The sequence below is a fragment of the Eschrichtius robustus genome, chromosome 13 (assembly GCF_028021215.1).
Source record: "Eschrichtius robustus isolate mEscRob2 chromosome 13, mEscRob2.pri, whole genome shotgun sequence".
NCBI lineage: Eukaryota > Metazoa > Chordata > Mammalia > Artiodactyla > Eschrichtiidae > Eschrichtius > Eschrichtius robustus.
In genome coordinates this window covers 22547829-22560846 of record NC_090836.1, presented here as the reverse complement: position 1 = coordinate 22560846, position 13018 = coordinate 22547829, and the positions used below count along the sequence as shown (strand labels likewise).

At 39.5% G+C, this 13018-nt stretch overlaps 1 protein-coding gene across 2 annotated transcripts in view; it reads left to right on the top strand.

Annotated features, from left to right (window-relative positions):
* ITPR2 (inositol 1,4,5-trisphosphate receptor type 2) overlaps nt 1-13018 on the top strand; it is a 524186-nt gene that overhangs the window by 346243 nt on the left and 164925 nt on the right. For both annotated transcript variants that reach the window (XM_068561342.1, XM_068561340.1), the window contains 2 exons: nt 7610-7718; nt 8473-8660. In XM_068561342.1, the coding sequence (XP_068417443.1) occupies nt 7610-7718; nt 8473-8660 (297 nt within the window). The remainder of the gene's footprint in view (nt 1-7609; nt 7719-8472; nt 8661-13018) is intronic.

Here is a 13018-nt window from a genome sequence, read left to right as displayed (position 1 = left end):
AAATGATTGTGGAAATACAAGAGGAATCACAGCACTTGAGGATCTAAAACAGATATCACTCTTCCCATTGTCCAGGAGGGAAACTCTTCAATTGTACTTCACATTATTATTCTGATCAAGGTCAATTCTCTCATTTATTTCCATCTCCTCCCCTTCTTGCTTTGTCCTCTTATGTTCTCTGAGACCTCCCATAAGCTGAATCTTTTTTGATCTATACCTCTCCATATCATCCTTCAGGTACACAAAGCCTTGCAGAAGCTTTGAAATTAACCATTTGAAATTCCATTTTTCCTGGCCTTTGGTGTGAGTGTGCATGCTTGCATTGGCAGCATATTGATTCCATTTTTCTCAGTAACAAGTAGTTTCTATACTGTGAACCAGTGGATTATGGGCTTAACTTTAGTGGTTGTGTGCACTGCCATTTGAGTGTAATTTTATGAGGTAGTGATTTATGATGTGTGAGTCAAGGCGTTTTGCTTCAGTAGGGAAATGGTGTCTAAGGCTCATCTGCTTATTGTCTTATTAGTTACTCTTCTCTCGACTTTATGTTCTGGAGATGAGATGAAGACTGCTCACTCAGAAAGGTAAACAATTACAAGCAGAAAGATCCATTCTCCAGTACTGTGGGTGAAGGGTTGCATAAGTTCTCAACCTCTGAATTTAAGCAGACCCTGTATTAAAATGGGTGAGGTGTATGATTTTGTTGAGTTTCATGTCAGTCCATATGCTTCCTGGGAACCAAATACTGAGAGGCTTTTATTAAACCCCAGAGAAGATAAATAGTTTCCTTTACTTCTCACTAGTTAGAGGGCACAAACTCATCCTCTAAGAAAAGCCTTCTCAGCAACCTTGTTTGTCTAGAGGCTGGGATATTTGATACACCCAGAATGATGACTGTAGGTCACTCTTATCTCCAGTATCATCATCAAATGTTTTAAATATCATCATTTACTGTATAAATGTTTAAATTTCACAAATGGAATCAAATGGTCTAGTGAGGATTATTTATGTTGAAAAACAGTGCCATATGTCCTCTACATATTTGAAAATTCTTTTAGCATATGCTGCAGAATTGCTTTTTGCACCCCCTTTCCTAGTTCCTGACACATGGTAGAAATATAATGTCTTTACAGTGAATTAGAAAAAGGGAAGAAAGGAGATGGCAGTAGATTGCCATTGTGGTGTATGGATAATTGGTTTAAAATTTTTCCACATTCTTTTTTTTTGTAACCTCCTTTACAAAAAAAGAATTTCATAATTCTTTTCAGAATTATTGAAACATCTGTATGTTTTTCAAAATTATCATGATTGTGTCATTGGATTGATGAAGAGCATCTTGTGAATGTATATAATAACTACTCCTATTGAAGTTTATGTTTCTTATCTTAAGAAAGTGGGGAAAATCATCAGGGGAAAGAATTGGCTTACATTCCTCGGAGTCAGTGACCAAGAAATTCAAACCATTAGCCAGTTGGATTATAGGAGATTGGCCACATTTCCTCAAAGGAGCTCCTTGAAGATGTAGTTGATTATAATGACGGATCTAATGTAATTCCACTAGGATACAGCTGTTGGAATAATTTATTTGAAATTAGATATATACCTTTTTAACCCCTGGGAATTCAAATGAGGAAAAATATCTAATCAGACAGGCTACCATTTTTTTTTTAATAGGAATTTTTTTTTTTTTAATTTACTTGTTTTTGGCTGTATCGGGTCTTCGTTTCTGTGCGAGGGCTTTCTCTAGTTGCGGCAAGCGGGGACCACTCTTCATCGCGGTGCACGGACCTCTCACTATCGCGGCCTCTCTTGTGGTGGAGCACAGGCTCCAGACGCGCAGGCTCAGTAGTTGTGGCGCACGGGCCCAGTCGCTCCGCGGCATGTGGGGTCTTCCCAGACCAGGGCTCGAACCCGTGTCCCCTGCATTGGCAGGCAGATTCTCAACCACTGCGCCACCGGGGAAGCCCCAGACAGGCTATCATTAATGAAGAGGTTAGGGGAACACCAGTTAGACTAATATCAAGTTTAATGTTAAAATAAGACTGTGTGGAGACTACAGATACATACGGTCACCTCCTTACAGATCTTATCCAAGCTGATTAGCAGCTAATTGTTAGTCTTGGAGCATCTTCAGTTTGCAATTTTCGGTACCTTTTGAATTTCTAGTTGAGGGCTTAGTTTTCTAGGATTCTGGTTGTGGTGACATATTTTCATGATGTCTTGATGATACTGCACACTGTGGAAAAAATATTACTTTAGTGTATGGTATTTCCAAGGGAACAGGAACAGAGGTGGAATCAGTACCTGAAACATCACGTCCTTGAACCCTTCACGCCTAATGCTATTAACTCCCATTAAGGCAAACAGGGCTGTGCTTCTTTGAAAATCAAAGAGAATCTTTAGTCCTTTCTAAGACTAATACATTTTTGTTATCCCTTCTATCCATGAAAGACAATCATTTCTGACTTCTTAATTTTTTTTAAATTAATTAATTAATTTATTTTTGGCTGCATTGGGTCTTCGTTGCTGTGTGCGGACTTTCTCCAGTTGTGGCAAGCAGTAGCTTTTCTTGTTGCGGAACACAGGCTCCAGGCGCACGGGCTTCAGTAGTTGTGGCACGTGGGCTTAGTAGTTGTGGCTCGCGGGCTCTAGAGAGCAGGCTCACTAGTTGTGGCACATGGGCTTAGTTGCTCCATGGCATGTGGGATATTCCCAGACCGGGGATCAAACCCGTGTCCCCTGCATTGGCAGGCAGATTCTTAACCACTGCACCACCAGGGAAGTCCTGAGCTTCTTAATTTTTTTTTTTTTAATTGAACACTACAATGGTAGCCTGCTTTTTTTTTTTTTAATTAATTAATTAATTAATTTTTGGCTGTGTTGGGTCTTTGTTTCTGTGCGAGGGCTTTCTCTAGTTGCGGAGAGCGGGGGCCACTCTTCATCGCGGTGCGCGGACCTCTCACTATCGCGGCCTCTCTTGCTGCGGAGCACAGGCTCCAGACGCGCAGGCTCAGTAGTTGTGGCTCACGGGCCCAGTTGCTCCGCGGCATGTGGGATCTTCCCAGACCAGGGCTCGAACCCGTGTCCCCCTGCATTGGCAGGCAGATTCTCAACCGCTGCGTGGTTAATTTTTGATCCATTGGAGTTGATGCAATAGGAAATGGCCAGGAAAAACCCATCCTCTCAGATTTTCACAAACTGTCAGTGTGACTTCTCTTTTTATGGAGATGTTTTGTTGTAATTTCAGAAGGTGGTTGTTAGTTATGTTGGCTACATTACATTTAGTACATCTGGGATGTGTTCACATGAAGACATTGGCTAAAAGCTGTGTCTTGTGGCCTGGAATTGACTCTGATATTGAAAAGACTGGGAAGGACATTCCTTGCTACTTGGCCTAATCTAACAAAGACACCTTCTTGGGAAGCCCCGTCAGGAATTCATTTTGGAATTGAAGAACGAGTACAGAAGTTGAACTTCTCAATTGTTGTAGAATTCTTTTCCAAATATGTTTTTAGTTCTTTCCCAAATTTCTGCCATGGCAATTATAGCTCTGAGACTATTATTTATAACCCTGGCACCAGAATTTCTGACCATGGCTCCACAATTACTTTTATTTGAGTTAAAGGAATTTGTGTAAATGACTTGCCTCTGAGCTGTCACCACTGTAAGGCCAAGACAGGTTGGGACGTAATACTTGCCTCCCATGCCTCAAGTCAGAACTCAGTATTTGACAACAGGAATTAGTTCTGCTAAACTTGTGATGTGGCAATATCTAAAGTTTTCCAATCTTAAATGAGGACGATTAAGACAAACAGAACAGAATCCTGTTCCATCTCTGCCCATTCTTCATTCATGTTTAGCACCAAAGTTTGCCTTTTTTGAAAACTATGGAGTTTGAACCAATGTAGAATTTTTTCTACCTAGTTGAAGTTGGAAGGTCCATTGTGAGCCCCGGGTCCATTAGCTCACAAGTATATAATTCCAAGGACTAATTAAAATAGTGGACAAATGAGGATTTTCAAGTAGTTTATCATTTATTATTTTTGCCATTTTCTTAGTATGTGGAATGGTTTGGTATAAAGTGAGAAAGTATGTACAAAATCACCTTGTCAACTGTAAACTGTTCTGTGATCTGAATAATATTAATACTAGCAACAACAGCATCAATTATACACAACTTATATAGCACTTACTATGTGCTGGGAACTGTTCTAAGTACTTTACATATTTTCCCCTATTTAATCATCACTGAAGCCCTCTGAGAGTAAGTGTTACGATCATTCCGTTTGACAATTATGGGACTGGACACAGGGTAGTGAAGTAACTTAAGATATTCCAGTTAGTATGTGGCATAGAGGGGATTGAAATGCTGGCAGTGTGGCTCCAGAGTTGAGAACAGAGATATAGGGAGCCCCCATCTCCTTTCAGTGGCATTCTGAATGGCACATAGTTAGAAAATATATGCTTCTGACCAGGCCGGAAGTAGATAAGAAGAGTGTTGCTCATTTGATTTAGATGTTTATGAATCTGATAAGCACCTGTGATTTCATCTGCCTGAAAAGAATTTGGAAATGATGGCAAGTATGGTGCTTATTTTAATTTGATATGAAACACCTCCACTGTCTGATTGGTTTTGAGCAGCTTTATTCTTCTAACGATATAAAGAGCATTTTTTAAAACAGAGGGTAAAGTGTAGCTTTCTGTAATATTTATCCTTTAAACTATTGCTTTTCTATCTCTTGGTTGAGTTCTTGGATTAATGTGGTTAAAAGGCTCTTACAGAGAATAAAAAGGGAGCTCATTCACATGGACCTGGGGTTCCACTCACAACAGGTTCTCTTCCAGACAGTGACACTGACTTGTGCCATTTCAAGAAAAACAGTCCTGTGTTTTCACGTTTGTCAGTTTTACTTATTACAGCTAGGCCAACTGTATGTTACCGTGTTAGAGTGAGAAGCAATCCATTCGTGTGTAGAGGTGAGAACCATGATTAGTGCAGCAAACTGAGGTGCCCTTTAAAGAAATTAAGTACTTCAGTCAATGGGTTCTCATGTCTTTCTCCCCAACATACAACCTCAGCCTTATAATTGATGGGTCTAAAAAGGTCTCTCGTAGCATCTCCTTCTGCTGTAATGAGATACACAGTAAAAGCACATTTGTTTCCAAAGAAATGTCTTATTTTGTTTTTCCTCCCCTGTTGGAAGGATGCTTCTTTGGCCAGATGAAATTAATTCACTCAAAAGGCTTTCTTTTAAAAGAAAAAAAGAAATTTTCATTTCTTATGTCTTCCCTAAGTGCCCCACTTTGGTTGACAGGGGCGAGTTGAGTTCTCTTCACTGGTAGAATAAGCTCTTAACACCTCACTATCTCTCTCTTCCAAGACTGATCATCACCTTTACTCACAACACCCTTATGTGAAAAAGTCTTAGAGGAAGAAAACATGAAATAGGAGGCAATAATAAATGCCTGTGTTCTAAAACATTTAAGTGTCAATAAATGAAAGTTGCTATAAGGCTCTGGGTGCCTGTTGAAATTCTTGGCACTGTGACATTTAGGACATACATATTTGTTCCACACTGTGCACGAGGCAGCTTTGCTGGGATGATCGTCTGGATTAGCAGGGGAGGTTTGCCATGTAAAGCCTCTTCCAGATCAGCTGTTTCCCCTTAAGCGCTTCCATGGGGCTTAGTATACATCTCTATCATGGAACCAATGGTATTGCAAATTCTTTGAGGAGAGGGTTATATCTTATTCACTTAAGATAGTGCCTAAAACACACTTGGTACCTAACGAATATTTGTAGAATGGAGGGAAGATAGGACATGTCCGTAAACAAGCAGAAGAAGAGCTTTTCAGACAGAGAATATGATATGAACAAAGAGAAAGACTTAGAAAACTGTGGTCGAGGAATCATCACATAGTTCAGTTTGGTTATAACATAATGTGTGAAGACGCTTTTGGAAGCAACCATTGAAAAAGTAGAATAGGTGGGATTTCACAAATCATTGTCAAGTTGGGGGGTGGTGGTTAATAGATGATCCCTTAAGTTTGGAGCCTAAAAGACCAGAACAATGTGATCTCCTTGAAATAAATTGAATTTCTTCAGTTTGAGAGGGAAACAGGTTTAAGAGAGAAGGAATATTCCCTTCTGAGAAGTTGAGTTTGAGGTGCCTGTAGACTCTCCAGATGTAGATAAGGAAATGTAAGTGGAAACAGGAAGAGAGGCTCAGGAAAACAAGGTCAAGGCTGGAGGAAACACACTTGGCAGTGAGACCTGCACAGGTGATTGTGCAAGCAAGGGTCAGATGAAGTTGCTGACGGGGAGAAGGAAGCTGAGGGGAGAGGAGCTGAGGACAAAAGGTGACGGGCTGGAGAAACAAGGACAACCAAAGCATGAGAGAGAGAAGGAGCAATGAGAGCCACCTCTCTCAGCATTAAAGGGAGGCATGCTGGGGAGGGGGCATGCAATGCAGCACGGGGAAGTGGCTGGGTTTTGCCATCAAGAGTTGAGTTCAGGGCTTCCCTGGTGGTGCAGTGGTTGAGAGTCCGCCTGCCAGTGCAGGGGACACGGGTTCGAGCCCTGGTCTGGGAAGATCCCACATGCCGCGGAGCAACTGGGCCCGTGAGCCACAATTACTGAGCCTGTGCAGCTGGAGCCTGTGCTCCGCAACAAGAGAGGCCGCGATGGTGAGAGGCCCGCGCACCGCGATGAAGAGTGGCCCCCGCTCTCCGCAACTAGAGAAAGCCCTCGCACAGAAACGAAGACCCAACACAGCCAAAAATAAATAAATAAATAAATTTATTAAAAAAAGGAGTTGAGTTCAGGTCTTACTCCGTCACCTGTTAGCCGCACGATCTGCAGCCAATTACATAAGCTCTTGGACCACAATTTCCTTACCTTGGCAGTTGTGGTGTTAATTTAAATAGTTTAAACATACAGTCTTTAAATAATACTTTAAAAATTACTCTCGTCTGTTAAAATAATAACCAGTAAACTGGAAGATTTGGAGTTATCTATATTTCTTATGTACATGCAAGCAACTATATTGCAAAATATACTATTTAAAAAATGTCTTGTAATCCATACAAAATTGAAGATTTAGGAATTTTTGAATTACATGTTTGATACACTGTCTTTTGTCCACTGTCTTCGGAATAAGGCGCTTGGAGTTTAAATATAATTCTCTTTGATCAAGCTTAATTTTTTGAGCACCTGCTGTATACCCACCACTTTTCTAGCTCTTTTTACTGAGCCCCTCTAAGGCTTTTTCTTTCCAATTCTTAAGGTATTTATTAATCTGTGTTTTCTTTAGTCACCATAAATATTCTTACCAACACTTTTGAAACAATTTAAAATGTATAGTGTTTGTGATTTTCCTAGTACAGTCCATTGAAAATACTATATTTTATTCTTTATTTCTGGGAGAAGCAAAACTATTGTTATTTTCTTGGGAAATATTTGCCTCAGAAAATATTATGCAGTATAAAGTTACTTTTTCCATGTCTCAAATCATTGATAAAATGCATTTTAAATGGCACTTTAATGTATTGATATTTTTTCTTTTGCTAGAAAAAGAAACAATAACACTTTTCTTATCCTTTTTATTAGGGTACTACCTTAAGAAAAATACTCCTGAATCGGTACTTTAGAGGCAATTATGGTGTCTGTATGAACGGACACCTCTCTGGAGCCTACTGCAAATCTGCACAAGGAGGAGGCAAGACATCATTTTTTCCTCATTTTCGGATTTTTAGAGCATGTCTGCATGCAGTGCTACTCTAGTATTTTACTTAACGTAGCACAAATATAAAAATCATTTAAAGAGCACTATTATCAGCCATAGCAAAAATAAGAAGATCCTGCCATTTGCGCCAACTAGGATGGACCTCAAGGGCGTTATGCTAAAGTGAACTAAGTCAGACAAAAACAGGCGCCACATGCTATCGCTTACATATGTAATCTAAAAACGCCAAACTCCTAGACACAGGCATCAGATTTGTGCTTGCCAGAGGCAGGGAGTGGGGAGTAGGGGAATCAAGGGAAAGGGGTCAACAGGAACAAACTTCCAGCTATAAAATAAATAAATCCAGGAGATGTAATATACAACACAATGATATAGTTAACAATACTGTACTGCATATTTGAAAGTTGCTAAGAGAATAGATCCTAAAAGTTCTCATCACAAGGAAAATAAATTAACTGTATGAGCTGATGAATTTAATTAATCTTACTGTCGTGATCATTTTGCAGTATATCATATATCAAAGCATTATGTCGTACACCTTAAACGTGCACAATGTTATATATCATTGATATACAATGTTATATCTCAATAAAACTGGAAAACTAAATTTAAAAAGCACTATTAAAAACCTTTGCACAGTTTTAGGTTCATAAAATAATGGATTTGAACATTAGAATTAATTTTGCCTTCTGACAAAGGATTATTTATTTGTTTTTCCTAATCACAGGAAGCTTTTCTGGACAAGATTCAGATAAGATGGGGATATCCATGTCAGATATTCAGTGTCTACTGGATAAAGAAGGTGCATCTGAACTTGTCATCGATGTTATAGTGAACACCAAAAATGATAGAATTTTTTCGGAAGGCATTTTACTTGGCATTGCCTTGCTTGAAGGAGGAAATACACAAACTCAGGTACCTGCTTACCATCATGACCATTTGTTACATTTTGTTATTTTGTATTTCTTATTTACTTGTTATAGAAACCCAGGGAAAGTAATGTTTTTTCGTTAAGCTTCTCATGACTATCCCCCCACCCAAAAACAACCACACTTTCCTTTTATATTTATTTGATTTGCTGCAGTAACTACAGAGCTTCACAAGTTATTCCGTGAAGCAGAACATTCCTTAGCAGCATCCTTTCTAACATGATACCAGAAATTCTGGTTTGCTTAGGGAAACTTTAGGCTTACTTTCAGCAAATTAGGACAACATTTTGACTCATCACAGAATTAAATGTAGAAGAAAAAGAATTAAGTGCATTAATTAAATGAGGTAATATATATAAACTCCTCGCACAGTATTTGGCATTAAAACAAGTTCCCATAACATGGTTCACCACCCATCTCAGATGCTTTTTCAGAAGCTCAGAACTCTCCCTTTTGCTTTTGCCCCAAATCTCCCAATGCTCGTTACCCTGCTGCCTCTCCCAGCTTTCACTGGTGTGGGGAGAGAAGAACCTTCTTCATTCTGTTTGCTTGTTCACCTCAGGAGGGGTGACTTGAGAGTCATTGTTCATCTATTCGGGGCTCTGCTCCAGTGAGCAGTGTGCTCACTTGCATGCAGGATCAGACCACTGCTTCCAGAAGGCACGCGTTTCACTTTGAAATTCCTGCCAAGCTGTGCCTGGACTACCCCCACACCTAAACTAATTGGAAAATCCAGAATCCATTTTCCCCTCTTCATGGCAAGTAGAAGCCACATCTAATTAAACACTAAAAAAAAAAAAAAATCATGTTACCTCTAAAGATATCTCTCCAAAACACACGTTATTCTCCTGCTTAAAATCAGTCACTTTCCCTATAAAGGCAAACTCTACCATAGTCCGTAAGATCCTTCGTGATCTAATCTCTTCAAGTTTTCCATCTTTCCTTTCTTATTCCATCTCTCCCCTCCCCCATCATCCCTCTTGTGCACCAGCTATACTAAGCCCTTGTAGTTCCTTAGACGTGTTGTGCCATTTCTCATGTCACTTTCTCCTCTTCGAGGACTCAACTCATGAACTTCTTTTGGAAGCCTTTTCTGATCCTATGTCCCACTGGGCAGAATTGTCCACTAGGTACTGTACGCTTCTGCTCTATCCTGCAGACATCTTCAGTAGCATTTCTACCACTTTATTGTGCCTCTTCATGAGTTCATCAGGCTCTGTCTAGTAAACTATGATTCCTTAGAGGTTGAGGTTGACCACATGTTTTCCGTCTTTGCATCCCTTGTGTCTGGCATCATGGCTTGCCCAGCCTAGGGATTCAATAAATGTTCAGGAGTGAATGGCTCTATGAATGAATGGTCCGAATCAAATTCTACCTCATTCACAAAGTCTTCCCTGTCTGGTTGGGGCCTTTGGGACCAGTCCTTCATCTGAGCTCCCATAACATTTGTTTCTTTGATGCTCACTTGGCACTTTGCCTGTGCAGCTTTGGTTATTATTTATATGACATCCTGTCTCTCCAGTTAAATGTCATCTTCTTTAAAGTAGGGGATCATGTCTTGTTCTTTATATCTATGGTGCTTTATAGCCGTTCAACAAATATTTGTTGATGTGGATAGCATTCAATGATTTTTGTATAAGAAAACCTTCTTTTAAGATGGGTTATGACAGTCTCATTTACCAGCCTTACACTATTCGGGTTTCTCACTTACCTACATCATTGTGTAACCCAGATGTCAACTGTGTGCTCCTGGCCCTAAGAGGTCTAGTTGAGGTCAGCTTGAATCCTTGCCCTCGCCAAGACTTCTGCCAAAATCCAGGAGGGGTTACATTCTCATAGTCTCGCTGGCCACTAATGTCTTGCTTTCTTATTAGTTCATGGGCTGTCTTGGCACGCAGCTTCTGTAGTACTGAGGTAGGAATCTGATCCCCTTCCTTAATTTCTATCCTCCTAGCTACATAAATCAATTTATATGTTTAATATACTTTACTAGAGAATGGTTGAGGGGGAGGATAGAGGAGGTGGTTAGATTACAGTTTCAAATTGCATGCTAATAATAGCAACAATGAAAATAATACCTCCGCCAAGTGCTATTCTTGGTGCTTTCTGTGTAATAACTTGGTTAATCCTCACAAACAAGCTGTGCAGGAACTTGTGTCCTATCTCATCTCATCTTAGCAAAGAAGAATCTGAGATATACCTGAACTCACATAGCTAGTTAGAGATCAAGCTAGGATTGGAACCCGTGCAGACTGGCTCCAGAGTCTGTGCTCTTAACCACTACAAACATCTCCTTTCTAAAATATCCTTCTACCGCCTCACTCCTAAGACGTTTCATTGGCTGATCACCCTGCGTCACACCCTGGTCTTACTTCATCTCTCTGGTTCCTCACTTCATTTCTCTTCTCTGTCCTCTCATTTCTAGTCTCCCCCACCCCCTTCTTGGGGGGAAAGCCCCTCCTCTGTCACATAGATCTGTTTATCTATCACCCGTGGCTCCCCCCAAAACCTTAGAGTTTCCTCTTATACTCTGAAACTCATGGAGGTGCTTCCCCAGTCAAAGCCCACATCTTTTGTGAGGTAAATCGTTATGCTACCTGTTGAGATTATATACACATATAAAAAACATACTATTAATCTTTATTAAAATCATACCGTTCAGCTTTATAGAGCCCTGGTTTTTAAAAGTCTATGTAAGTCATCTGTTATTTTGAGTTGAAGGGGTTATTTTATAAATTTAGTGATTTAGAGTCAGAGAATCTGGATTTAAATCCTAGCTCTACCCACTTACTACTTATATAATATTGGGCAAGTCGTTTACATTCACCAAACCATATTTTATTGATCTACAGAATGGAAATAAGAATACCGTGTTCATCACACAGTTGTACTGAAAGAATCAATGAGATAATATATGTCAAGGAACAACATAAATTATAAAACTTTGTTTTACTAGAACCACAAAGTTCTATAACTTCCTCATTAATATATAGGAATCCCTTTCTACCTTCTAACCCCATTATATTGAAAATATTAGGGTTCAAGCATCAGCTTAATTTATGGGACCATAGAGGTCTCTGAATGCTGAATTTATCCTTTGGATTAACAGAACCAGCTTGACTGTTTCACTGTGGTTGCTATGGTTACTGTGGCTTTTGGACCTGCTTTCTTGAGTTGTTGCTAGCCCTATGCTTAGAGCTTCCCCCTTGTAGGTATGAAGCCAACTTGTAAGACTTCATGAAACACTTTGAGAATATGCACTGCCCACATCACAAATTGCAGGACAGGCATCCATTGCAAGGCCTGATGTCATTAGAGTCTCACCTATATGTTCCAGGACCTATGAGTCATGGTTTCAGGCATTCTCTCAGGAAAGCATATCTGCAGGAGCCAAACTCCCCAAAATTGACTGTTTAGATATATTGGATTATGGTCAATTCTAGTTGATCTGGAAGTCATTATTTCTTCAGATGTTTTCTTCCCATTGTCTCTCATCAAGGTTATATAACTCATTTTTATCAGTACAGTTCCTGGAATTATTATCTTTATTAATTTTTTTATTACTTTCTCTTGTTTGTGTTGCATCTATTCCAAGGTTTTAGTCTTAATAACTTACAATTTCCCCACCCAGTGTGAATTCTGACTTCTCTGGAGTGTATCACCTTTCCCATCTCCTACCTCTTTGGTTACTTCCTGAAGTCATTAAGCACACCGTGATTAGGGCAGATATTCTCAAGTTTCAGTATTTCCACCTCTCAGTGAGATATGTTGTATCATACTTTGGGTGTTGAATCCTTTCTACATCATTATTTACTCTAAAGCAGAATTCACTTTATACATTTTATGGTGGGCTTGCCCTAGACCCCATGCAAAGCAACGTATCTAATAAAGTACCAAAAGAATTTAGTGCCTACTTATCAGTGGGTTCCTGTGAGTGAGGCTGCCATGGTAACACATTCTAAATTAAATGTACTATAATTTAGACAAAGAGAAAAATAACTCTTTGTAGACTCACATTTACCATCAGACTAGTGGTTGTTTTCCATGCTAGATTACAAAGTCACAAGGGCAGAGACTGTAGTTGTTTTCCCTGTTTGTTCTATCCCTTCATAGCATGGGACCCGGCACGTAGTAGGCCCTCAATAAATATGTGTTGAATCAAAACATGACTTCATAATAATATAAAAATCAAAGAGCTCTTTGCATACCACTTCTTACAGTACCTTTGTAAAATTTTAAAACAAATAATCAGTAAAGATGAATTCAATAACATGAAATTATGTTGGATTTTAGTGGAAAGTGCTAAGCAAATACAAGCTATTATTAGGACACAGTAAATAGTGC